This window comes from Trachypithecus francoisi, unplaced genomic scaffold (assembly GCF_009764315.1).
Source record: "Trachypithecus francoisi isolate TF-2019V2 unplaced genomic scaffold, Tfra_2.0 Lachesis_group3, whole genome shotgun sequence".
NCBI classification, from domain to species: Eukaryota; Metazoa; Chordata; class Mammalia; order Primates; family Cercopithecidae; genus Trachypithecus; species Trachypithecus francoisi.
This window is the reverse complement of record NW_022681468.1, coordinates 50,326,774-50,350,636: the sequence shown is the minus strand read 5'-3', so window position 1 is coordinate 50,350,636 and position 23,863 is coordinate 50,326,774. Positions and strand designations below refer to the sequence as shown.

The window sequence follows — 23,863 nt, the reverse complement described above, 5'->3', positions numbered from 1 at the left end:
CAAAAAAAAAAAAAAAAAATCGGCTGGGTGCGGTGGCTCATGCCTGTAATCCCAGCACTTTGGGAGACTGAGGTGGGCGGATCATGAGGTCAGTAGATTGAGACCATCCTGGCTAACACAGTGAAAACCCCTCTCTACTAAAAATACAAAAAACTTAGCCAGGCGTTGTGGTGCGTGCCTATAACCCCAGCTACCGGGGAGGCTGAGGCAGGAGAATGGTGTGATCCTGGGAGGCGGAGCTTGCAGTGAGCCGAGATCATGCCACTGCACTCTAGCCTGGGCAACAGGGCAAGACTCCGTATCAAAAAAAAAAAAAAATTCTATTAGTCTTTCCTCCTATTATAATAATTAAGCAAAACATCTCAAAAAGCAGCTTCATTATATATTTCAATTCTCAACTGAATATATATTCAGTTTTATCAGTTTTATTTTCATTTTTACTATTATATTGATTATTATTTTATTAAAATAAAAGACAATAATAAAAGATGAAATGCCACGTTTAATCAGAATTCCTCTCCCTGTGTGGCTGAAATGATGGTAAGGTCACCCTAATTATTTCTATTTCATTCAACATGTTTCAAGTAAAGCAAGTGACTGAAAACATCAGAGTGAATATGAACAAATTCCTAATTTAGTGACTATAGAAAGAAAATAATTGGACTAAGATAAAAGACAAACACACTTAAAGAGCCTCACAAAAAGAATTTCAAAATACTTTTAAAAAAGAGTCAACTTCAGACTTCTTTTAATAGCCTACCTTAGTTGCTGGGGATTTTCATGGATACCAACCACCCAGTAGTGATCAGATTTTCCTTTGCAGTGCTCTCTTGTATTACATACAGGAGTCCATGTATTACCAAGTCCTCTGTTAAGCATTCGAACAATTCCTTCTGAATCCACGTAACAAGGGGTACCTAAACACCAACAGAAAAAGAAATCACTTGCAGACATAGCTACATGTTGTTAAAGAAACCCTATTTCAAATACATTATACATACCAAGGATTCAACTTTGCTTTCAAAAGCAAAACACAAAACAGAAGCAAATAATCTAAGATTATTTACTGTAAAATTTCATTAACCATAGAGTAAGACCTAACAGAAAAAAGAAAAAAAATTGTATTTTATATGACTAAAATTTACACAAATAAAGTGAAAAAACTGAGTTTCAGTGAAAACTATGCCACCTGCTGGAAGACAATAATAATTTTATTTACTTATTTATTTATTTTTTTTTTTTTTAAGATGGAGTCTCGCTCTGTTGCCCAGGCTGGAGTGCGGTGGCATGATCTCGGCTCACCGCAAGCTCCGCCTCCCGGGTTCATGCCATTCTCCTGCCTCAACCTCCAGAGTAGCTGGGAGTACAGGCGCCTGCCACCACACTTGGCTAATTTTTTTTTGTATTTTTAGTAGAGACAGGGTTTCACCGTGTTAGCCAAGATGGTCTCGATCTCCTGACCTCATGATCCGCCTGCCTCAGCCTCCCGAAGTGCTGGGATTACAGGCATGAGCCACCGTGCCTGACCGATAATAATTTCAAAGCCAATTTTAGTAAAAAATTAAACATGAATGAGAAGGTTCCCGGTTGAGAAACATTTAGAAAAATGATCAAAACCTGATACAAGGTGATCTTTACGAAATTTATCTTTAGTACTCTTCTTTCTCTCTCTTCTCTTTGTTGGCCTTGTTACTATTCTGTCCCCAACTACTGGGTAAGCAATTCTTACCTAGTAAAACAGAAGCATTCTTGTTTTCCACCTATTCCGCTTCCAACTCAGGAAATCTGTGGCAAATTACCTGATTATCCCTTTTCTTATGTGTGGCTTCATACCCCCCTTACTCTGCAAACATCAGTTTCCTCAGGGTCTGGATCTAATTGGTACTTGGGAGAAAAAAATCTATACAAATGGAAGTTATCAATGGTTCATATTATTAAAGCCTGAGTGACTAACATCAAAACAGAAAACACATCTAGAAATGGTTGATATTTTAAAGAGAAAGTGGAGTTTCCAGCAATGTAAATGAAGAATACGAATCTCCAAAAAGAGAAATATTTAAGTCCCCATGAGACAGGGTTGACCGGTGATTTAAAATAAGGTACTCCTGGGCCAGGGGCAGTGGCTCACTCCTGTAATCCCAGCACTTTGAGAGGCCAAGGCAGGTGGATCATCTCAGGCCAGGAGTTCGAAACCAGCCTAGCCAACATGTTGAAACCCCATCTCTACTAAAAATACAAAATTAGCCAGGCATGGTGGCACGTGCCTGTAGTCCCAGCTACTTGGGAGGCTGAGGCATGAGAATCACTTGAACCCAGAAGACAGAGGTTGTAGTGATCTGAGATCGCATCACTGCAGTCCAGCCTGGGTGACAGAGTGAGACTCTGCATCAAAAAAAAATGCAAACACAAAAACAAATAAAATAAGGTACTCCTCAGTGTGTTTCAGATCATCTGTCATAAGCCTCTAGAATTTGGTCTAAAATAGCACTTATCCAAAATAAATATCATGTGAGCCAAAAGTGTAATTTTTAATTTCCTAGTGCCACATTAAAAAAGAAAAACGGCTACATACCATGTATCTGAACACCAAAAAAATTAAATGAAAAAATTTAGGCTGGGGGCAGTGGCTCATGCCTGTAATCCCAGCACTTTAGGAAGTCGAGGCAGGTGGATCACCTGAGGTCTGGAGTTCAAGACCAGCCTGGCCAGCATGGTGAAACCCTGTCTCTATTAAAAATACAAAAATTAGCCAGGTGTGGTGATGCAAGCCTATAATCCTAGGTACTCAGAAGGCTGAGGCAGGAGTACTGCTTGAACCCAGGAGGCAGAGGTTACAGTAAGCTGATATTGCATCATTGCACTCCAGCCTGGGCAACAGAGCAAGACTCCTAATTTATTCCTTAAAATATATATATATATTTAAATAGAGATGGGATCTCACTATGTTGTCCAGTCTGGTCTTGAACTCCTGGGCTCAAGTGATCCTGCTGCCTCGGCCTCCCAGAGTGCTGGGATTATAGGCATGAGCCATCATGCCCAGCCAAAAAAAAAATTTTTTTAAAGAAAAAAAGGGTGAAGTTAATGTTAATAATACATTTTATCTCATTGAAGGTATCTCAAATATTATCATTTAATAGGTAATCAATGTTAAAAAATTGTTGATTTTTACATTTTTTTCATGGTAAGTCTTCAAAATCCAGAGAGTATTTTATACATACAAGCACATCTCAGCCATATTTCAAGTGCTCAATAGACATACATACTAGTTATTGTAATAAACAGTGAAGTTCTAGAAAATTCTAAGTTTTGTGTATGATCTGCTGGAAAAGACACAATTTATTATTGATTTGTATCACCTCCTTGCTATTTAATACTTTCAGAAAAATATATTTCCCTCTTTGTAAGTTTTCTAATGAGAATTCTCATGAAGAGAGATCTTAGCCGGGTGCAGTTCCTCACGCCTGTAATCCTAGCACTTTAGGAGGCCAAAGTGGGTGGATCACTTGAGCCTAGGAGTTTGAGACCAGCCTGGGCTACATGGCAAAACCCTATTTCTACAAAAAATACAAAAATTAGCTGGGCACGGTGGCATACCCCTGAAGTCCCAGCTACTAAGGAGGCTGAGGTAGGAAGATGGCTTGAGCCCAGGAGGTGGAGGTTGCAGTGAGCTGAGATCATTCTACTGCACTCCAGCCTGGACAACAGAGCCAAACCCTCTCGCAAAAGAACATAAAAATAAAAGCAAGATCTCGTACAGAAAATAATGGCTACCTTGCCTAAAGATTGCAGTTCCCAGACGGGCGCGGTGGCTCACGCCTGTAATCCCAGCACTTTGGGAGGCCGAGGCGGGCGAATCACAAGGTCAGGAGATCAAGACCACGGTGAAACCCCGTCTCTACTAAAAATACAAAAAAAAAATTAGCCGGGCGCGGTGGCGGGCGCCTGTGGTCCCAGCTACTCAGGAGGCTGAGGCAGGAGAATGGCTTGAACCCGGGAGGTGGAGCTTGCAGTGAGCCGAGATCGCGCCACTGCACTCCAGCCTGGGCGACAGAGCGAGACTCCGTCTCAAAAAAAAAAAAAAAAAAAAAGATTGCAGTTCCCAGTTCTGCCAATATATTAAAATAGAAATTTAAAATATAAAATAAAGATAATTTATCCTTAAAGAAATTAATTATGAATAAAACAATGAAATAATTTTCTTCTTGAAGAATATCTTAACTCTTTATATTATACTGTTTTTTTTAAACAAATTTATCTTGCCTTCAGCTGAAAACCCAATCCATGCAAGGTAGGATTTCCTTGTAAGAGGAAGAGGGTCACCATGCACAATTTGTTTTTTCTTTTTCCCCAGCTCTAGCAGTTGAACTCCAAGGCACTGATCCCCATCAAATCCTGTACCTAATGAGAAAATGTAAATATAAATCAGGCATTAAAGGTTATCCAACTATAATGCAGTCCACATTATTTTCTGTGAATTGATTTTGTGGTAAATTACTAGACTGACTAGCACTACTTTTTATGAATAACCCATCTAACTGAGGCATCATTCAGGTATTAGAAACCGAGTAAGATGTTACATGGATTATTCACATAAAGTCCTTATAAGTGGGCATTTATTCACTCAAGAAATATTTACAGAAAGATTACTATATGCCAGCATTGGCCTAGATCCTGGAGCTAGAGCAATAAACAAAGTCACTGCTCTCATTAAATTCAAATTTCAGGTAGAAGACAAATTAAAAAACACAAAATGAGCAAAAAATGTTATCAAAAAGTTAAAATAATGTGATACACAATGTCAGAGTGGTTTGTTAGACTGGTTAGTCAGAAGTGGCCTCTCAGAAAGTAAAGTTTACGCTAAGACATGAACTGCAAGCTGGAGCCTGCCATGCAAACATTAGGGAAGGAACATGAAAGTGGATGGAGGGAACAGCTAATGCAAAGCCCTAAGGCAGGAAGAATAGAGAGCTCAAAGAACACAAAGAGGCAGTATGGCCAGAACATGGTAACGAGAAACAATGGTAAGAGATGAGGTTGAAGAGGCAGGCAAAGGTCAGATCATACGGGATCAGTACATCACCTTGACAGCTATCAGAAGTTTGACTTTGGCCAGGCGCGGTGGCTCAAGCCTGTAATCCCAGCACTTTGGGAGGCCGAGACGGGATCACGAGGTCAGGAGATCAAGACCATCCTGGCTAACAGGGTGAAACCCCGTCTCTACTAAAAAAAATACAAAAAACTAGCTGGGCGAGGTGGCGGGCGCCTGTAGTCCCAGCTACTTGGGAGGCTGAGGCAGGAGAATGGCATAAACCCGGGAGGCAGAGCTTGCAGTGAGCTGAGATCCGGCCACTGCACTCCAGCCCGGGCGACAGAGAGAGATTCCGTCTCAAAAAAAAAAAGAAGTTTGACTTTGATTCTAAAAGTGAAGGAAAGTCAGAGAGATTTGAGAAGAGGAGCATGATCTATGTTTTTAAAAGATTACCTAGGCTGCTGTGTGGAGAATGGACTGTGGAAGGCAAGAATTGAAGCTAAAAGACTAGTTAGGAGACTACTATGATAGTCCAAGAGATGACATCTAGGTTGCATTAGCAGAAGAAATGAAAAGAGACAAATTTAGAATGTGTTATTCCATAGAATTGACATGATGATATAATTTTACTGTTGGAGTTGATGCAGGGGAAATGGAAAGAGAAGAATCAAAGATAATTTTCAGATTTTTGGCTTCAGCCACTAGATTGTTAGTAGGCCATTTACTAAGATGGGGAAACTACGTAAGAAGCAAGTTTGGAAGGAAAAAAATCATTTTTTTATTGTGAGTAAATTAAGTCTGAAATGTTTGTCCAAACTCTAAATAGATTTCAAGTGGGCAACTGGATGTGTAAGTCTGGAGACACAAGGAGAGGGTAGGGTTGGTGCTATCAAAAGTCATAGACACTGAGATGTATTTAAAGCCATGTTATGATAAAATTCCCCAGGGTGGTTTCTCAAACTGCATTTTTTTGACCTATGAGTCATGGAATCAAGTTTAAGTTGCAACTAGCATTTTAAAAAATGAAATAAAAAAATTTAAACTGAAATCAAAGAGTAAACATCGTCTATGAGACTTTTATTTCAGTTACATTTGCAGATATTTATAGAACAGTTATATAGAATATATTTCTTTTCTTCTTCTTCTTTTTCTTTTTAAAATAGAAATAGGGGCTTGCTATTGTTATCCAGGCTGGTCTTGAACTCCTGGGCTCAAGCAACCCTCCCGTCTCGGCTTCCCAAAGTGCTGAGATTATAGGTGTGAGCCACCACACCTGGTCTAGAATCTATGAATCTATGTCTTACTGTGGCAAAGCAGACAAAAAGACTGAAAGACTCTGACCTAGAGAGTAGTAGAGAAAAAGGGGATACACTCCAGCTAAAAAGGTAGAGCCAACAAAAAAGTAAAAAGGGAGTTGCCAGTGAGGAAAAATATTGAAAGTATGATGTCACAGAAGTCATGAGAAAAGGTATTTTCAATGGAATTATTTTTTTTTAAAGCACAGAGATTATCAGTTACCTTGATAAGACCAGTCTTAGCATAGTGATGGGGACTAAAGAAAGACATGAGGGGAGGAAAAGGAGGCAGCAGCTTTTAAAAAGTGTCCATTCAGAGTTGTTTTGGCCCTTCCTACTAGGAGTTATTTTTATGGAGTTTCAATGCTGAAAGTTCTCTGGTTGTGCTTGCCAAATGGTAAGATTTAGACATGGAAGTAATTAACCAAATTCCAACTTGGAATTCTCTCTATAATACAGTTCTATTAAGAAAACATTTTCATTTTTATTGCTACTAGTAAACACAACAAAATTCTCTACATGTAAAGATCACACTGATTCAAAAGGAAGTATATAATCCAAGACAAAAACAGTAACAAAAACAGCAAAAAAGCTCAAGTAATTTCCATTTTACTTCAAGTCACAGTAAAATCATAAAAGACTGAAAAAAATCTACCTCTGTGATAAACAATGAAAAGCTGTTCTCCATGTCCTGCCATTGACACCACAGGTCCAGCAAGGCTGAATACCTCTTTCTGAATCCCTCCAATAGTAAACAATCGAAGAAGCAGGGCACTAGTTGCGGCAGCAGCCCATCCTTGACCAAGACATATGGCTTCGATATCCTCATTCTGAGGCAAGTCTATTATCCATTCTTTGCTTGAATCCCAAGAACTAAAGTGCAGGCAGTGAAGCTTGCTAAAAATTGAAACAAGACAGAAACAATCAAACTTTCATATGATATATATATATAAAATAAGTAATCATGATATTCAACAACAAAACTAGTTTACTTTCTATTACACACAGTATAAGAAGTTGCTTTAAAAAAGTAATTATGAAATACCCTTAAAATGAAATATATTGTTATCTTTCCAGTCTTTTTTCTTTGCACATACATATATGTAAGTTACCATTATATGAAATGGAGTTTTGCTCTGTCACTCAGGCTGGAGTACAGTGGCATGATCTCTGCTCACTGCAACCTCCAACTCCCGGGTTTAAGCAATTCTCCTGTCTCTTGCCTCAGCCTCCCGAATAGCTAGGACTACAGGTGGGTGTCACCACATCTGGTTAATTTTTGTATTTTTAGTAGAGACACAGTTTCACCATGTTGGTCAGGCCGGTCTCAAACTCTTGACCTCAGGTCATCTGTCCGCCTCGGCCTCCAAAAGTGCTGGGATTACAGGCGTAAGACACCATGCCTAGCCTGAAGGATACGAATTTCAAGTCACATAGAAGATAAGAGTAAAATCCATGAAGTGTATCAGTACTATAATCAGCTGAAGAAGGGATCAAGAGAGGGCAATCTCTTGATTAACAAAAAGCTGAAAAAATATTTTCTTTTAAAAACATTCTGCACCCATTGCTTTCCCATCATAATTTTTTTCTTGACATCCATCTACCTATTTATTTACCTACCTACTTATCAAATCATGTAAACATCCAAAAAACATTAAGTAGAAAAAGCAAACGGGTGACTAGTACATTTTTTGGTTTGTTTTTCCGCTTTTTTTTTTTTTCCTTTCTCGAAGAGAGATTTTAAATCTAATCCATAGTGACAAAAATGTAGATTAACAGTTGGCCAAGGCTAGAGTTGAATTAACTGCAAAGGGATATAAGAAAACATTTTCGGGTGATAAAGACACAGTGACAAATATCTAGACTAATAGTTGGCCAAGGCTAGGGTTGAACTAACTGCAAAGGGATATAAGAAAACATTTTCAGGTGATAAAGAACATTCTATATTTGATTGTGGTAGGGGTTATGTGTATATACACCTTTGTCAACTCATCAAATGGGTGCATTTTATTGTAAGTAAATTACATTTCAATAAAGCAAATTAAAATAAGGGAGGTTCAAATAGAAAGAAATCTGGAAGGATACATATCAAATTGTTAATAACAGTTATATCTGAGAGTAGAATTCTGGGAGGAGCTTTCATTTTCTGAACCTTCTATACTGTATACTGTTTTTTTTTTCTCTATAATGTATGTATATTACTCTTACAATAGCAAAAAAAAAAAAGCACTTAACAATGTAAAAAAAATCCCATCTCTTGCATTACTAACCATGTCATGTCATTTTGCTATGTAGTTACAGCATGTAATGAGGGAACCATTAGGGCAAAAACAGACATATGTTCTGAGGTATTTTGGGTGTGCTGGTGTCTGTACCAAACTCTTCTGAAATTTCATACTACAAAAAATAAATTTTGTTTTATTAACTTTTTGTCTTTAATTTCAACAACTGTATCTAACAGTTTAACAGTGCCAAATTCTTCCTAATAATCTTGAGTTTACCTTGCTAGTTCATCAGTGCTTTCACATGCCAACAAAATAGCTTCGTGGGAAAGATCTGCTATTGTATAATTCAAAGTGTTTGATAAGTGTGTTGCATGGTGTATGGAGGAATCATGGAACTCCACATCTATGGCATTGTCTTGCTCATCATTATAGCAGCGAATAATTCCAATAGAGTTCCACACCTACAAACAGGTAAGATTAAATATAAGTTGAGAAAAACTGAAGCTCCTAGAATCAGTAAGCCACAGTAGTACAAATTAACAAATATTATAATTAAATCTGTATTAAGATTTAGGTTTTGGGAGCTACTACATCTCATCTATCTCTAAATAGTTTCTGACAGGAGTCATAATACCAGAGCTACAATTACTTATTATTTCCTTCATGAGAATAAGATACATATATACTTATTAATTAGCAAATGGAGTATTTAATAATATTTAAAAATAAATTACATGACTGTTACTTTAAAAGTACATTACAGTTGGTCTTTGAACAACCAAACCATTAAATTCCTCAAAAGAAACATTTCAATAATTGAGTTTTCTTACAAATATGAATGCAAATAACAAGACTTTTTTCCTATTCTAACTAGTTATTCTATGATAAAATAAATATATACATTTTAAGAAAACATAATTTTTTTTTTTGAGACAGAGTTTCGCTGTCACCCAAGCTGGAGTGCAGTGGCATGATCTCGACTCACCGCAACCTCTGCCTCCTGGATTCAAGCGATTCTCCTCCCTCAGCCTCCTGTGTAGCTGTAGTTACAAGTGCATGCCACCACGTCCAGCTAATTTCTATATTTTTTAATAGAGATAGGGTGTTTCACCATGTTGGCCAGGCTGGTCTCCAACTCCTACCCTCAAGTGACTCGCCCACCTTGGCCTCCCAAAGTGCTGGGATTACAGGCGTGAGCCACCACGCTCGGCAGAGGCAACATAAATTGATACCACTTGGAAAACTTATCTTGCACTGATGTCCATTATAGGTTCATACTTGGCCCTAGAGTTTCTAACAAAATTAGTGCCAATATTTTATTTAACATAACTATAAATAAAATATTGACACTAATAAAAAAATTAAGACCTATGACTTGATGACTATTGATAACAATAAAAAGTTTTATTAATATTAATCACCACCCTCAATCTTTACATAAAAATTTATGCCAGGCCTATACTTTTAAAAAGGCAAAATCCTCAGAGTGGAAAACGTCATATAACCAACATAGAAATACTAAACTTTTTAAGAGCTCAGGCCAGGCACAGTGGCTCACGCCTGTAATCCCAGCACTTTGGGAGGCCAAGGCGGGTGGATCATGAGGTCAGGAGATCGAGACCATCTGGTGAACAAGGTGAAACCTCATCTCTACTAAAAATACAAAAATTAGCCAGGCATGGTGGTGGGCACCTGTAGTGCCAGCTACTCGGGAGGCTGAGGCAGGAGAATGGCGTGAAACCGGGAGGCGGAGCTTGCAATGACCCAAGATTGCACCACTGCACTCCAGCCTGGGCAACAGAGCGAGACTCTGTCTCAAAAACAAAACAAAACAAAAAGAGCTCAAACCTAAGGCAAAAAGCCAATATAGTCATTTTGTCTATTCATGAAATATATATTTAATGTGTACTGTATCATGCCTTGTTCCAAATCCTAAGAACATATCAGTACACAAAACAAAAATCTTTATTTTTGTGTAGCTTACATTCTGGTGGGTAGTGGGGTGAGGAAAAGGGGCAGATTTTTTCCCCCATAGTACTTACCACCTTCTAATATACTATTAGTTGCCTTCTAAGAAAACACCTCCTTACTAGAGTTTTGGAGTCAGTATAATCTTCTATATAACAATGACTATGAAGAATAAGGTTTGAAAGTATTGCCAAGAAACACTGTAAGATACTAATATTTACTTACGTTCATTTAACGTCATTTTGGAAAGCAGAATTTTATTTAACGTCATTTTCAATAAGGTTGAAACAAGATTAAAATTGTGAACTAACCATAAAATAAACTAACCACAAAACTCTTATCAACTACAGTGCTCCGGGCTACTTAATCAAAGTTTTAAAAAATACGTTTTATCCAAAAAAATTACCTATAGTAAGAAAAAAGTGCTGAAAACCTACTAAGAAGTTAAGTGTAGATCCAAGGCTTACCATGAATCTGTGAGTGAGATGCAAGGGCGTAGAACCTGACTGAAATGGCTTTTGCCGGGGAGTTGGCATGGGTCCATCATAAAATGGCCTTTGGGATGTTACAAGTGGTAGATTGTGAATGCTGCCTTCCTGACCATCTTCCTCCTCCTCTTTGAGAAGACTAGAACCAGTTTTTAGCATTGATATATCTACAACACAAAGGATCATAATTAAGGGAATCACGAATACCAATGATTTGGAAAAAGGAAAGCATTATGGAATCTAGTAACTTTTTCATTCATATGCAATGACACTGACATGCTATTTGCCTCTTTCACTGTGTTAAAGAGATGCAGTGGGCCGGGTGCGGTGGCTCAAGCCTGTAATCCCAGCACTTTGGGAGGCCGAGACGGGCGGATCACAAGGTCAGGAGATCGAGACCATCCTGGCTAACACGGTGAAACCCCGTCTCTACTAAAAAATCCAAAAAACTAGCCGGGCAAGGTGGCGGGCGCCTGTAGTCCTAGCTACTCTGGAGGCTGAGGCAGGAGAATGGCCTAAACCCGGGAGGCGGAGCTTGCAGTGAGCTGAGATCCGGCCACTGCACCCCAGCCTGGGCAACAGAGCGAGACTCTGTCTCAAAAAAAAAAAAAAAAAAAAAAGATGCAGTGAAGGTGCAAAAGCAATGGTGGGTAAAATTCCTGGTGCCTTGGCACCAATCAAGGCAGTGGCACCTAACTGTATTAGTCATTACTGCATTGTTAACCACTACTCACTTGCAGTAAAAATATTAATTTTATTAAATCTTGACACTTATATAGATTTTTTTTTAAAGTTGTGTGCTAAAATGAGAAGTGTGATGGCTGTCTTAAAAAAAGCACTTATGCAATTATTTGAGTTGTAAGCTGAACTAAGTGATTTTTTTTCATAGAACACTACTTTTACTTAAAAAACAAATGCCAAATAAACTATGGTTATGCAGAATTGGATCTTTGGCAAACATTTTCTCGGAAATGAATGAAGTGAGCCTGTCAATTAAGAAAAAATAACTGGCAGAATTTGATGCCAACGACAACATTTGAGCTTTCAGGCCAGGCGCAGTGGCTCACACCTGTATTCCCTTATTCCCAGCACTTTGGGAGGCCGAGGCAGGCAGATCACTTAAGGTCGGGAGTTCCATGTTGACCAGCCTGGCCAACATGGTGAAACCCCGTCTCTACTAAAAATACAAAAATTGGCCGGGCGCGGTGGCCGGTGGCTCACGCCTGTAATCCCAGCACTTTGGGAGGCCGAGGTGGGCGGATCAAGAGGTCAGGAGATCAAGACCATCCTGACTAACACAGTGAAATCCCGTCTCTACTAGAAATGCAAAAAATTAGCTGGGCGTGGCGGTGGGCGCCTGCAGTCCCAGCTACTCGGGAGTCTGAGGCAGGAGAATGGCGTGAACCCAGGAGGCGGAGCTTGCAGTGAGCCGAGATCACGCCACTGCACTCCAGCCTGGGCGACTGAGCGAGACTCTGTCTCAAAAAAAAAAAAAAAAAAAAAATAGCCAGGCATGGTGGCACATGCCTGTAATCCCAGCTACTCAGGAGGCTGAGACAGGAGAATCACTTGAACCTGGGAGACTGTCTCAAAAAAAAAAAAAAAGAGCTGAGCACAGTGGCTCATGCCTGTAATCCCAGCACTTCGGGAGGCCGAGGAGAGTGGATCATTTGAGGTCAGGAGTTCGAGACCAGATTGACCTACATAGTGAAACCCTGTCTTTACTAAAATACAAAAATTAGCCGGGCGTGGTGGCGGGCACCTATAATCCCAGCTACTCGGGAGGTTGAGGCAGGAGAATCACTTGTACCCAGGGGACAGAGGTTGCAGTGAACCGAAATCACGCCACTGCCTTCTAGCCTAGGTGACAGAGCAAGACTCCCTCTCAAAAAATAAAAGAAAGAAATTTGAGCTTTCAATTAAAAATTAAGATATTGGAAAGCTTCTATTTGCCATTATGAGCTTCACAACTTTCTAGTACTTAGAAACTGCTGATGAGATTGGTAACAACACTAGCAGATATAATTTATAGGCAAGTGCTGTGACTCATGCTTGTAATTCCAGCACTTTCAGAAGCTGGGGAGGAAAGATCACTTGAGGCCAGAATTTCAAGACCAGCCTGGGCAACAAAGCAAGATTCCATCTCTATAAAAAATAAAAAATTAGATGGGCATGGTGGCATGCATCTGTAGTCCCAGCTACCCAGAAGGCTGAGTGAGAGAACTGCTTGAGCCCAGGAGTTCAAAGTTATACTAAGGTATGATCATACCACGGCACTCCAGCCTAGGTGACAGAGCAAGACGCTATCTCTAAAAACAAAAATTAATTAATTAAAAACAACATATAATTAAAAACAAAAACAAATACTTTATATTAGATAATAAAAAGTGTCAAAATAAAGATCTATAAACTTCAGTGAACCAATATTATCAATTCATGTTACAAAATTAAACATGATTTTAAAAAATCCATTCAACATTCAAGTCAGACCAATAAATTTTTTGATTTTTATTTTTTTCTGAGACAGGGTCTTGCTATGTTGTCCTGCCTGGAGCGCACTGTTGCAATCATGGCTCACTGCAGCCTTGACCTCTCAGCCTCGAGAGATCCTCCTACCTCAGCCTCCCAAGTAGGTGGGACTACAGGCACACACTACCACACCTGGCTAATTTTTAAAGTTTTTTCTAGAAAGAAGGTCTCACTATGTTGCCCTGGCTGGTCTTGAACTCCTGGCCTCAAGCAATCCTCCTGCCTGGGCCTCGCAAAGTGCTGGGATTACAGGTGTGAGCCACCATTCCCAGCCAGACCAATGAATTTTAACATAATAGAGCCATAAGAGTTCACTGAAGTTTTCAGATTACATTTTGCAAGTAATCTTTAGGAAATGATCATCTTCTGAGTCTTGGTGCAACATCAAAGAATATCCACAATTAGTTGAATGTGCTATTAAAAGATTTCTTAAAATACTTTTCTCTTTTCATATTACATATTTATGTGAGGCCAAATTTTCTTCATACACTTGAAACAAAAACAATGTATGGCAATAGACTTAATCCAGAAGTAGATGAGATAATCCAGCTGTCCTCTATGATAGACATTACAAAGATTGCAATGCCACTCTTCTCACTAAATTTTTTTTGTTCTTAATAAAAAAGTATTATTCATGTTTACGTGAGTTTGTTATTTTTAAGTGAATAAATATTTTTAAATTTCTGAATTTTAATTTCTAATATGTAAATGACAATAGACATAACTCTATATAAATAAATGCTCTCTGAAGGGTCCTCAAATTTTTTTAGAGTTTTAAGGCTACTAAGACCAAAACATTTGAGGACTATTGTTCTATAAACTCTATATGACTTTAAACAGCACAACATAGCACTGCACGTTGGCATTTTACTTGATAATGTTCAAGTGTTATTTCAGCATGTGAGTTGTCACAATAAGCACTCTATTCAAAGATTTTAAATTACAATCTCAATTTCTTTAACGATACAATACTATTCAGGTTATCTATTACTTCTTGAGTGAGCGAGGTAGTTTGTGTCTTTCAGAAAATTCGTCCATTTCATTTAAGTTGTTAAATTTATGGGCACAGTTATTCATAATATTGCCATTATGCCTTTGATATTAACAGTAGCGCTGCCATACAGACATATAATGTGAGTTACAGCTGTAATTTTAAATTTTCTAATAGCTATGTTTAAAAAGTAAAAAGAAAACAGCCGTAATCTTAATAATATAGTGCATTTAAAATACATATTATCATTTCAACATGTACTATGTATACAAAATTTCCCAGGAGTTTTACATTCTTTTTTTCATATTGTCTTCAAAATCTGGCTGCACTCCATGGTAAAACCCCATCTCTACTAAAAATACAAAAATTAGCCAGGCATGTTGGCTCTGTAATCCCAGCTAGTCAGGAGGCTGAGGCACAAGAATCACTTGAATCCTGGAGACAGAGGTTGCAGCGAGCCAAAATCACACCACTGCACTCCACTCTGGGTGACAAAGAGAGACTCCGCCTCAAAAAAAAAAAAAAAAAATCTGCTTGCACTCTTAACATATCTCAATTTGAACTAACCACATTTCAAGTGCTCAACAGCTACATGTGGCTAGTGGCTACTACATATTGGACAGCACATATCTACAGATCTATAGTGATGGCCCACCCCTTTCATTCTCTATGTTAGTAATTTGTGTCTTCTCTTTACTGATCAACCACAATAGATATTTATTAATTTTATTGATCTTTTCTTTTGAGATGGTGTCTTGCTCTGTTGCCCAGGAGGGCATGCAGTGATGCGATCTCAGCTCACTGCAACCTCCGCTTCCTGGGTTCAAGTGAGCCTCTTGCCTCAGTCTCCTGAGTAACTGGGATTACAGGCATGTGTCACCACACCAAGCTAATTTTTGTATTTTTGTAGAGACAGGGTTTCACCATGTTGGCCAGGCTGGTCTTGAACTCCTGACCTCAAGTGATCTGCCCATTTCAGCCTCCCAAAGTGCTGGGATTATAGGCATGAGCCACCATGCCCGGCCTTATTGATCTTCTCAAAGAACCAGCTTTTGGTCTCATTGACTTTCTCTATAGTTTGTTGTCTTTTTCTGTTGTCAATTTTATTGAATTTTGCTCTGTATTATTTCCTTCCTTCTATTTGCTTGGGGTTTAGTTTTCTCTTTTTCTAGTCTGCCACAGCAGAAGCTTGGATTATAGATTTGAAACCTTTTTTAACAAAGTCCTAATGCTATAAAGTTTCCTCTAAGCACCGTTTTTAGCTACATTCTACAAATTCAATAATGACTTTAACAGTGTTAATAAAAAATCCAAAATACTAATCAACAGGATAATCACATGCACGAAGTCAAATTCTTACCAACTGAGTTTTCATCATCTTCTAGGATGTGACTTCGTTGTCTAAGACGACCTGAAGCCATCATGAGGTCATCATCTCATCATCATTTATAATCCCTTTTGAAAAAGAAGGGATCTCGACTGCATTGTCATTTAGAAAATCACCAGTATTACTCATATCATCACCATCAAAAAGATCATTGTAATCCTTTTCCACTCTGCTAGATACCTTGAACAAATTAATACAAATTATAAAAGTGAATGATTTAGAAAAACTCAATTACTAAAAAGGTAATCTTTTAATATGTACCTATAAATTCTACCAAGTAGCAAACTCACTGAACAGATAAGAATAATTAGTAAATGTATTTATAAGAATGGGCCGGGCGCGGTGGCTCAAGCCTGTAATCCCAGCACTTTGGGAGGCCGAGACGGGCGGATCACGAGGTCAGGAGATCGAGACCATCCTGGCTAACACGGTGAAACCCCGTCTCTACTAAAAATACAAAAACTAGCCGGGCGACGTGGCGGGCGCCTGTAGTCCCAGCTACTCGGGAGGCTGAGGCAGGAGAATGGCGTAAACCCGGGAGGCGGAGTTTGCAGTGAGCTGAGATCCGGCCACTGCACTCCAGCCTGGGCGACAGAGCGAGACTCCGCCTCAAAAAAAAAAAAAAAAGAATTATATTTATGTTTACACAATAAGACCCAGTTCTTATTTCAAATGCCTTGTAGTCTGGGGATGCGATAGGAGTATAGGGACTGACATGTAAACAAATACGGTATATGCCAAAATATAAAATAAGATTTTATTCCTCAGAAGTCATTCTCCAGAAAAGTCACATTAATATGATAAAGTTCCTATAAAGTCTCTCATATTGTAAGACATGCTCTCATTTACTTTTATTTTGAACAAGATACTGCATAAGATACATTTTCTTTATATTATCTCAGTTAAAGTTAGTGTTTTGATACTTATAAAAATAAAGTGATAGAACTAATAGAAAAACAAAGAAGGCAAAGAAATTCTACATAAAGCCCCAGCATGGTGGTTCACACCTGTAATCTCAGCACTTTGGGAAGCCGAAGCACGTGGATGGCTTGAGCCCAGGAGTCCAAGACCAGCCTGGACAACATGATGAAACCTCATCTCCACAAAAAATTAGCCAGGCATGGTGGCATGGGTCTACAGTCCCAGCTACCTGGGAGGCTGAGGTGGGAGGATCACCTGAGCCTGGAAGGTCGAGGCTACAGTGAGCCATGATCTCACCACTGTACTCCAGCATGAGTGACAGAGTGAGACCCTGTCTCAAAATAAACAAATTTTTAGATCACTTTAAAAAGTGAAATGGTAAGCAGATACACTGCAAAGATCTCAAGTTACTCCTAGATAGGATGAATAAAAACTGTACAAATGTTAAGCCAAAGTAAATTTATAGTTTGGTATAAAAGTCTAATGAGAACACCATTAACAAATTAAAAAGTATTACATCATAAACCGTTTATTTTCATTTATTTATTTATTTATTTATTGACAGAGTGGAGCCTCGCTCTGTCGCCAGGCTGGAGTGCAGTGGTACGATCTCGGCTTACTGCAACCTCCGCCTCCTGGGTTCAAGCTATTCTCCTGCTTCAGTTTCCCAAGTAGCTGGGACTATAGGTGCGCGCCACCACATCCAGCTAATTTTTGTATTTTTAGTAGAGATGGGGTTTCACCATGTTGGCCAGGATGGTCTCGATCTCTTGACCTTGTGATCCGCCCGCCTTGGCTTCCCAAAGTGCTGGGATTACAGGCATGAGCCACTACGCCAGGCCTTTTTTTTTCTTTTTTGACACAGAGTCTCATTCTGTCACCTAGGCTGGAGTGCAGTGGCATGATCTTGGCTAACTGCAAACTCCGTCTCCCAGGTTCAAGTGATTCTCCTGCCTCATCCTCCTGAGTATCTAGGATTACAGGCCTACACAACCACACCTGGCTAAGTTTTGTATTTTCTGTAGAGATGGGGTTTCACCATGTGCACCAGGCTGTTCTTAAACTCCTGACCTTAGGTGATAAATCCACCTCGGCCTCCAAAAGTACTGGAATTATAGGTGTGATCCACCATACCCAGACCCTCATAAACCTTTTAAATGGAAGTAAACATAATTGTGCTCTGAAAACTGATGTTTAATGAAATGAGATGAAAAAGTGTTTCTAAATCCATAAATTGAAAAATACTTGATATGAGTAAATAACTAAGTGCTATAAGAAGATATTTAACCAATCCATTTATAGTCCTAAAAGTTTACATACTCAAGTTGGTAGAAAACTGTTTTTAGATTTTCTTATTTAAAAAAACGGGGAGGTCAGGCATAGTGGCCCAAGCCTGTAATCCCAGCACTTTGGGAGCCCGAGGTAAGTGGATCACCTGAGGTCAGGAATTCAAGACCAGCCTGGCCAACATGGTGAAACCCCATCTCTACTAAAAATACAAAAAATTAGCAGGGCGTGGTGGCAGGTGCCTGTTATCCTACCTACTTGGGAGGCTGAGGCAGGAGAATCGCTTGAACCCAGGAGGTGGAGGTTGCAGGGAGCCGCCATTGCACTCCAGCCTGGGCAACAGAGAGAGACTCTGTTTCAAAGAAACAAAATTTTTTTAATGGGGGACTGTGCCTCATATTTATGATGAAGGCGATAAAATGGTCACAGGTGTGAAATCAGCCCAGCTAATTTTTGTATTTTTAGTAGAGTCGGGGTTTCGTCATGTTGGCCAGGCTGGTCTTAAACTCCTGACCTCAGGTGATCCACCAGCCTCGGCCTCCCAAAGTGCTGGGATTACAGCTATGAGCTACCGCGCCCAGCCAAAAATTTTTTTCTCAATTCACTTTTTGTTTTTACCAATGTTACACATGCATATATATTAGTTGAGCAGTTTTACAAGGTGTGCCATGAAAACAGCCCTCTCCACAGCCCCAACTTACTTCTCTACAGAATAAATCCTTCCAGCTCTTTTAGTTGTTTCTTTGCTACTTCTTCCATACCTGTAAATCATATTCTAGCAGAACTTTTTTTTTTGAGACGGAGTCTCGCTCTGTTGCCCAGGCTGGAGTGCAGTGGCCGGATCTCAGCTCACTGCAAACTCCGCCTCCCGGGTTTACGCCATTCTCCTGCCTCAGCCTCCCGAGTAAGCTGGGACTACAGGCGCCCGCCACCACGCCCGGCTAGTTTTTTGTATTTTTTAGTAGAGACGGGGTTTCACTGTGTTAGCCAGGATGGTCTCGATCTCCTGACCTCGTGATCCACCCGTCTCAGCCTCCCAAAGTGCTGGGATTACAGGCTTGAGCCACCGCGCCCGGCCTTTTTTTTCACTTTTAATCACTGTGTTTAATAGATCCTATTAACTTCTATCTATGGAAGACGAGGATTTGGTACCCTTTCACAACCACTCCAACTGCCATGCTTGCATGTACACTATTCTCCGACCCCAATTCTCCCAATAGAGATAGATATATCCTCCTTGTGGTTCAATCAATATACAGTATTTAGGTGAGTAAGATCATGCAAATGTTATTCATAGCTGAATGATAAAAATAATAGCCAACACTTATAAAGTACGTCAAACTTATGAAGTGTGCTAGACACTGTTCTAACTATATGTAATTCACTTAAGCCTCCCAATAACCCCAAGTGGTTGGCATTATTCATATCTTTTAACAGATATAGTATATTATGATCACTTCTCCTTTCTTTTACAACTTTTTGTTTTCCCTGGAGTTAAGAAACTCTCTCTTGGCCGGGCGCGGTGGCTCAAGCCTGTAATCCCAGCACTTTGGGAGGCCGAGACGGGCGGATCACGAGGTCAGGAGATCGAGACCATCCTGGCTAACACGGTGAAACCCCGTCTCTACTAAAAAAAAATACAAAAAATTAGCCGGGCGAGATGGCGGGCGCCTGTAGTCCCAGCTACTCGGGAGGCTGAGGCAGGAGAATGGCGTAAACCCGGGAGGCGGAGCTTGCAGTGAGCTGAGATCCGGCCACTGCACTCCAGCCTGGGCGACAGAGCGAGACTCCGTCTCAACAAAAAAAAAAAAAAGAAAAGAAAAAAAAAGAAACTCTCTCTTTACATCTTTTCTCTTAAGACAAATTTGCCAAAGATGATTTTCCCAATCTCCTGCCTGAAACGCATAACTGGCTGACAATGTTCTGGGAACCTAGTAGACGTGAGATGGTCATTTCAACACTCAAGTATCTTACCTTTCATTTAATCCTGTTTTCAGTACAGTATTTCCCCCTTACCCCAGACCATTCAACTGTAACCAGTGTCCCTAGACCAAGGACAGTCTATTTCATCTTTTATAAAAAAACAAATCTCCAACATTCTGCCAGAATGCATGTGAAGACAGGGGAGGGCAGGTACTCAGCTTTGAACACAGATGTTGAAACTAGAGGACTCTACTTGCTTATTAAATCACCTCTCCTGTTTTCTGCCCCACTTTTAGAAGTACCTAGTGCTACCAAATTCTGAATCTCTGGGGATTCAGTGAGGCAAACTGAGTAGCACCTCAGCTTCCAGAAACTAGTTTTAGAATTCAACTTTTTGAGAAGTTGAAGTGAGTTTCCAATCATCCTTCTATTCTCTAGCCTCCATTTTTTAATTTTTATTTTTTAGATGGGGTCTCACTGCCATCCACACTGGAGTGCAGTGGCATAATCACGGCTTGCTGTAGCCTTAACCCTCTAAGCTCTAGTGATCCTCCCACCTCAGCCTCCTGAGTAGGAGCATAAGACTACAGGCACACACCACCATACTTGCCTAATTTTTATTTTTTGTAGAGATGGGGTCCCACCATATTGTCCAGGCTGATCTCAAACTCCTGGGCTCAAGCTATCCTCCCAAAGTGTTGAGATTACAGGTGTGAGCCACTGCAGCAGGGCTCAAAATTATTTTTATAATCATCCCTTCAACTGTCTTCTTAAACCTTATGGGATTATGCATTCAAAAGAAGCCTTTAGTATAGTTTTTGTGGGGGTTTCAGGAGGGACAGATATAAAGGCATGTATTAAGTCTGCAATCTGTAATCAGAAGTCTAAACTAAGACTTGAATATGAATAGGTACATCTGCCAGGCAGGGTGAATAATGAACAAAAGCAAGAAGGTATAAAACAAGGTGCCTGTTTAAAGTTGCTCAGTAAAGCTGTTTGGCTAAGCAGAGGAGGTGTATGGGTAGTTCTAAGAGTTAAGGCTAATTCAGAGTAGATACAGTTTGCAGGCCAGACTGAGATCTGATACAAAATAGTATTTAATGAAAGGTATTCCTTGGAAAGGCATTATATGGAGAGAAAAAAGTTTCTTAGTAAAATACACTTGGGAGACATTGGGTTGAACAAGTAAGAAGTTTTCTTACTATAGATTACTACTCAGAATCTACTACAGTAACATGAAAAGTAATTTTCCAAGAAAATAAGGCAGTTTGTGGTGTCTTCCAAGTCCATATGATCACAGAAACATTTTGGAGAAACCGTTGTACCATACTTCTTTTTACCTTACTGCTTGATGTCTTTCCACCGGGGTCACAAACATTCTCTAGAAGCCCTAGATTTCCTTCTGCATCAGTATATGATATTCGACCACAAGTAGGATGCCATGCCAGACCACAAATTGCATAACCTTTCTCATGTTTCACCCTAAAAATTAAAAAGTAGTTTCTAAAAATACTGTCAAGAAAAATATAAACTGTACATTTCTTTATGTAAATTTTAGTTAGTAAAGATTAAATGGCTTTTGACAATAATCTATAAATAATATAAATTTAATTATATTTTCATTCTGACAATCTGATGGCAAATTTGAAATGTTTAGAAATAAAACAAATACAAAACTAATAAAGATGAGCAAAGAAGAGACAAAAGATAAACTAAATCATACCTTTCCATGCAATCTTTGGTTTCCACATTCCAAACTATAATTAGACCATTAATACTACCTGCAGCTAAATATTGCCCACAGGGAGACCAGGTTACTATATTGAGGGTCTGTAAAAAAAAACAGTAATAAATAATGATTTTGTAAAATTTCAAACTAAATACACATTTTATTACCAAATTCAATTTTCTTTACATTTTTTTTTCAAGATTTTGGAGATCAACTAAATTCAAATGTTTATATCCTTGTTCTATATTATTTCTAATCATATTTGATACACAAATGACAAGACAAAGTTTGCTTTTTTTTTTTTAATTTTATAACTTTATTTGATGTATTTGACTATCAGCGATTAGTTCTCATCCACACTGACTGTCTGTAGATTTTTGAAAGTGGTAACAGGTACATAGGTAACCAAAGCATAGAGCTTATTTGGTGAATCTTCATCCTCATTACGTTTTCTGGACAGCTGCACAGGGATTCGGTATGGGACATTCCTTATTCCTTTGGCCCAGACAGCTTTGTTGAGCCTATTATCAACGCACACATCTGGAGTTCCCATCTCCTTCATGGCAAATTTCCGAATCTCTTTGAGTGCCCGAGGGGCACACTTCTTGAAGCCCACTCCACAGATGAGCTTGTGAATGTTGATGGTGTATTCTCAGGTCACCACCTCGTTGATGGCAGAACGGCCCCTTTCCTTCTCGCCACTCTTCCTTGCGGGAGCCATTCTGCCAGGTCCAAGTTGGAAAGGAAGAGCGTGAGGTATTGTGGAGTTTGCTTATTTTCTAACCTTATTTTTCAATAATATTCAAGTATCACTATCAGCTATTACTTTATCATGAAAAGGTTATACTGGAACAATTTTATTTTATTTTTAGAGTCGGGGTCTTGCTCTGTCACTGAGGGTGCAGTGCAGTGGCAGTGGCACCATTATTCACTGCAACTTCCAACTCTTAAGCTCAAGCGATCCTCCTGCCTCGGCCTCCCAGATAGCTGGGACTACAGGCACGCAGCACTACACCTGGCTAGTTTTTTAGCATTTTTTTGTAGAAATGGAGTCTTGTTTTGTTGTCCAGGTTAGTTTCGGATTCCTGGCCTCAAGCAATCCTCCTACCTCAGTCTCTCAAAGTGCTGGGATTACAGGCATGAGCCACTGTGTCCAGCCACTGGCACAATTTTCAAAGCAAAACCTAAAACCTAAAAAATGTTATTATCCTAGAAAGAGAGACAATTCAAGACATTCTCTTTAGCATTCACAACCAAGATGAAGAAAACCAGTAAGTGAAAGCCACTGATGACCTACTGGGCTTACATTTCCTTAACTATAAATATCTGTGCATGTAAGAGAAAGAGAAAACAGACCAACAACCTTTCTTGCTCTAAAATTTCAGAGTCCAAGATCACAAGTCTCAGTGAAACTCACTTAACAATAAAGGCTAACTACTGATAGCTTTAGAGTAACTTGTGCTAATACTATGCAAGGGTTAAATTTGACTTCTTATAATGAAGACCTATTTCGTATCCAGTTATGGTTAAATGAAGAAAGGATGAGTTGTTAGAAGATGGACCACATACAACAGCCAGGAGTTGTTTTCCATTTCAATAATATTAAACTGCAACTGTATTCAGGCAAACTATGCATTAACTGCTCCTTATAGCCCACTGAAAGTGTCACTTTATAAAACCTACCTGAGAGATGAAATTATCTGAAAGATCAAATTGATGACTCCAAGTTTCTCTTCTATACAGCTTAACAGATTTTTCCACAGGAATTGCCAGTAACTATTAGAAAAGATAAACAACTTAAACAAAAGTTTACATTAAACTGAATTTGAAGATGGAAAAAGGCACAAAATTCATTCAGATAAATTTACAAGACATAAAAGCAAATTATTTTTTATTATTTCTGTTTTTAAGAGACGGTGTCTCACTGTGTTGCCCAGGTTAATCTCCAACTCCTGGGTTCAAGGGATCTTCCTGGCTCAGCCTCCCAAGTAGCTGGGACTACAGGCATACACCACTGTGCCAGGCACAAACCTGTATTTTAACTGGCAACTAATGAAACTCAGAACATTACTTAAAACTTCAATAAGCAAA

The 23,863-nt window shown here is 39.3% G+C and overlaps 1 protein-coding gene and 1 pseudogene across 1 annotated transcript in view; both read right to left on the bottom strand.

Annotated features, from left to right (window-relative positions):
* The window catches only part of WDHD1 (WD repeat and HMG-box DNA binding protein 1), an 87,591-nt gene that overhangs the window by 37,416 nt on the left and 26,312 nt on the right, over positions 1-23,863 (bottom strand). The window contains 10 exon segments of the mRNA XM_033187971.1: positions 761-917; positions 4,261-4,398; positions 6,980-7,221; positions 8,826-9,010; positions 10,985-11,172; positions 15,886-15,963; positions 15,966-16,092; positions 21,384-21,525; positions 21,767-21,873; positions 23,456-23,548. Of these exon segments, the coding sequence (XP_033043862.1) occupies positions 761-917; positions 4,261-4,398; positions 6,980-7,221; positions 8,826-9,010; positions 10,985-11,172; positions 15,886-15,963; positions 15,966-16,092; positions 21,384-21,525; positions 21,767-21,873; positions 23,456-23,548 (1,457 nt within the window).
* LOC117069616 lies at positions 22,050-22,493 on the bottom strand (annotated as a pseudogene).